This window comes from Penaeus japonicus, unplaced genomic scaffold (assembly GCF_977035675.1).
Source record: "Penaeus japonicus unplaced genomic scaffold, GWHDUDI00000001_assembly GWHDUDI00000042, whole genome shotgun sequence".
In the NCBI taxonomy this organism is placed as follows: Eukaryota; Metazoa; Arthropoda; class Malacostraca; order Decapoda; family Penaeidae; genus Penaeus; species Penaeus japonicus.
This window is the reverse complement of record NW_028234444.1, coordinates 14,169,547-14,173,043: the sequence shown is the minus strand read 5'-3', so window position 1 is coordinate 14,173,043 and position 3,497 is coordinate 14,169,547. Positions and strand designations below refer to the sequence as shown.

At 54.0% G+C, this 3,497-nt stretch overlaps 1 protein-coding gene across 1 annotated transcript; it reads left to right on the top strand.

Moving 5' to 3' along the window:
* Nucleotides 1-276: 276 nt before the first annotated feature.
* Nucleotides 277-2,376, top strand: LOC147466689 (nitric oxide synthase-like protein). Its single transcript, XM_086534968.1, has 4 exons — nucleotides 277-380; nucleotides 824-998; nucleotides 1,977-2,078; nucleotides 2,365-2,376. Exons 1-4 carry the CDS (start codon nucleotides 277-279, stop codon nucleotides 2,374-2,376), a joined length of 393 nt encoding a protein of 130 aa, XP_086391094.1.
* Nucleotides 2,377-3,497: the final 1,121 nt, after the last annotated feature.

Below are 3,497 nucleotides of genomic sequence, written 5' to 3'. Positions count from 1 at the left end.
ACGACTATGTGTTAAAATGGATTATGATGTTACGCAGATAAAGACAATAGTCAGAGGGATATATAATAGAAAGAGGAGCACGCTGTAAGGCGAATGAAGAATAAGGGTGGGGCAATAGGTGGGCACCATGAATGCATGAACAAGATAAACAGGCTATTGACTCCTGACTCGCGTACCTCTAAAAGTTACAAAATGAGAGAATTGGGAATGATAATAGAAAAAGACAGTAACTAGCGAAGACACTATTATGAATATGTAACGTATAAACTTACCTTCATGTTGTCCTCGTCTTCACTTCAGACTGATCTAGACCCACCATTATTCCTTCACATCTTGTACATTCCACCCCTAACCTCCTACGCAAACCACTCCAGTAACTTGTACAGTGCATTCATTAATTCCATCTTCCTTCTCCCCCTCCACGCTCCACTCGCCACTCACACGCCTCCTCCACCGACCTCCCACCTCCTCCTCCACCTCCACCACCCCACCAACCTCCACCACCTCCACCTCCACCTCCCCCATCACTCCCACCTCCTCCACCCCACCACCCCCACCACATCCACCCCAACCCCCACCACCACTCCCACCACCTCCACCCCACCACCTCCACCCCCACCACCTCCTCCACCCCCACCCCCACCACCACCACCTCCCCCACCCCCACCCCCACCAACCTCCACCACCACCCCCAACCCCACCCCCCCCCCCCCCCCCCCCCCCCCCCCCCCCACCACCCCCACCACCCCCACCAACCACCACCCCCATCCCCCCAACCCCCCCTACCCCCCCACCTCCTTTTCCATTTCTTCTTCCCCACCAGATACAAGTGGTTCAGTGACCTCGACTTGCAGTGGTACGCCCTCCCCGCCGTCGCATCGCTCATGTTTGACTGCGGGGGGCTGGAGTTTCCGGCAGCCCCCTTCAACGGCTGGTACATGGTGTCTGAGATCGGGACACGTGACCTGTGCGACCCTCATCGCTTCAACATTCTCGAGGTAAGGAGTCAAATACCTTTCTCTTTGCGAGCTGGAAGGACTTGGGGTGAAGGAGTGAAAAGAAGGAAGGAAGGAGAATTCTGCGAAGGGAGATGCAAGATGAGGATGATGGAGAGATGGATGAATAAGTGAATAGATGAATGAATAAGTGAATGGAAGAATGAATATGTGAATGGAAGAATGAATAAGTGAGTAGAAGAAGGAGTAAGTGAATGGAAGAATGAATGAGTGAATAGAAGAATGAATAAGTGAACAAAAGAATGAGACAATAAAAATAGATAAGCGAAGAGAAAAATAAATAAAAGAATAAAATAAATAAGCGAATATAGGAATAAAGGAAGGAATGACTTAATAAGAAAATGAATCAGTGAATAGAAGAATGAATAAGTAAATAAAAGAATGAATCAGGGAATAGGAGAATTGATAAGTGAATAGAATGAAAAAGCGAATAGAGGAATGGATAAGTGAAAAGAATATGAATAAGTGAATCTAAAATGAATAAGTGATTAGATGAATAGGAAGGATGATTAGATAGAATGGTTGAAAACGTGATTGGAAATTCAGTGAAGGAAGAAGCAATATAATAATAATGAATAAATGAAAAAAATCTTAAATAAAAGGGTTGAATACGTATATAAGAAAAATGAGTGAAATATTGAATGAATGATTGACTGATTGAATGAACAGAGGGATTCTTAGATTAAATAGCTGAAAATGCAATAGGAAATTCTGTAAATGAAAACGAAAGACAGAAAGAATAAAATAAAGGAACAAGTGAAACACACAAACGAACAAATAGATATATTCAAAAATAAAAAAAAATGTATATATAAATAATAATAATCATTATACAATAGATAAATGTATTCAAAGAAATCATACTGTATCCCATGTCTCTGAATATCTATAATATATCTCAATATCTTAAAGATAAAATTATCAGAAAAAAAAATCACATAAAATGATAATAATTTCCAGACCGTGGGTCGCAGCATGGGTTTGGACACTCGAAGTCCTACAAACCTGTGGAAGGACAAAGCTCTTGTAGAAGTCAACATTGCAGTCCTACATTCGTTCCAGGTCAGTAGGATTTTTCAACTTTGTTGTAATGAAATGAATATCATGATTGTCGTTATTGTCATTGTTAGAAGTTTCGTCATTATTATTCCTCATCATTTTTATTGTTGTTATTTTTTTTTTGTTGGTTGTAGTATTAGTATTGTCTTCATCACCATTATCATTGTTATTATCATCATTATCATTATTGGTAGTAGTAATGATAGTAGTATCATTACCAACAAAATGTTATCATTGTTCTCATTATCATTATCACCATCATCATCGTTATTTTTGCCTATTACATCAGCACTCAGTTTGAATTTCTATTTCCCTCCCTCCCCCCATGCCCTTGTCCGTCCTCCCCCCTTTGTCCGCCCCTCCCCCGTCATCTACCCCTCACCCCCTGTCCGCCCCTCGCCCCTCCCCCCTCATTTACCCCTCCACCTCGTCCGCCCCTCCCCCCTCCCCCTTCATCTACCCCTCGCCCCCTGTCCGCCCCTCCCCCCTCCCCCCTCATCTACCCCTCGCCCCCTGTCCGCCCCCCCTCCCCCTCATCTACCCCTCGCCCCCTGTCCGGCCCTCCCCCCTCCCCCCTCATCTGCCCCTCGCCCCCTGTCCGCCCCTCCCCCCTTCCCCCTCATCTACCCCTCGCCCCCTGTCCGGGGTCCGTCCGCGCGGGGGGGCCCGGGGGGTCCTCCCCGGGTCCGTCCGCTGTCCGGCCGCGTCCGGTGGGCGCGCAGCGCGGGTCCGGGGGCGTCGCGCGCGGGGGTCCTCCGGGCCGCGGGCGGGTCCGCGCGGGTCCGGCGTCCGGGCGGCGGGTCCGTCGCGCGCGTCGGCGTGGGGTCCCGGTCCGCGGGGGTCCGCGGCGGCCCGGGTCCTCCGGGCGGGCCGGGGTTCCGTCCGGCAAGTCCGCCTGTCCGGGGACCGCGGGAGGGCCGCGCCGTGCCCCCCCAGTCCGGCGGGGCGTCCGCGGCGGTCCGGCGGTCCGGCCGGGTCCGGTCAGTCCGTCCCGTTCCCGGCGGTCCCTGCCGGTCCGGCGGCGCCCGGCGCCGGCGTGCGCGGCCTCGGGGGGGGGTCCCGGTCCGTCCGGGTCCGCGGTCCGGCCGGTCAGGTCTCGTCCGGCGTCCGTGCGGCGTCCGGGGGCGGGGCGCGGCTTTAAGGTCCGGGCGTTCGTCGGGTGTCCGGGGGGGCGCGTCCGCGCGCCCGCGCTCGGTCCCCGCGGGTGCCGTCCCGGCCGGCCGGCGGTCTCGGGCGAGGGCCGGGCGGTCCGGGGGCCGCCCTCCCTGGTCCGGGAGGCTGCCGGTCCGCCGCCGGGCCGGGCGGCCGCGGGGGGGCGCCGGGTCCGCGGCCGGGCGGCCCGGTCCCGGGTGGCGTGTCCGGCATGCGGTTCCGGTCCGGCGCGTCCGGTCCGCCGCGGGCGGCCGGCGCGCGCGGTCCGGC

What these genes read in the sequence shown, in the direction of transcription:
- LOC147466689 (XM_086534968.1), top strand. Translation starts at nt 277, where the DNA reads ATGTTGTCCTCGTCTTCACTTCAGACTGATCTAGACCCACCATTATTC. An exon ending in GCAAACCACTCCAGTAACTT is followed by an intron (nt 381 to 823) that starts GTACAGTGCATT and finishes CTTCCCCACCAG; the next exon opens with ATACAAGTGGTTCAGTGACC. An exon ending in ATCGCTTCAACATTCTCGAG is followed by an intron (nt 999 to 1,976) that starts GTAAGGAGTCAA and finishes AATAATTTCCAG; the next exon opens with ACCGTGGGTCGCAGCATGGG.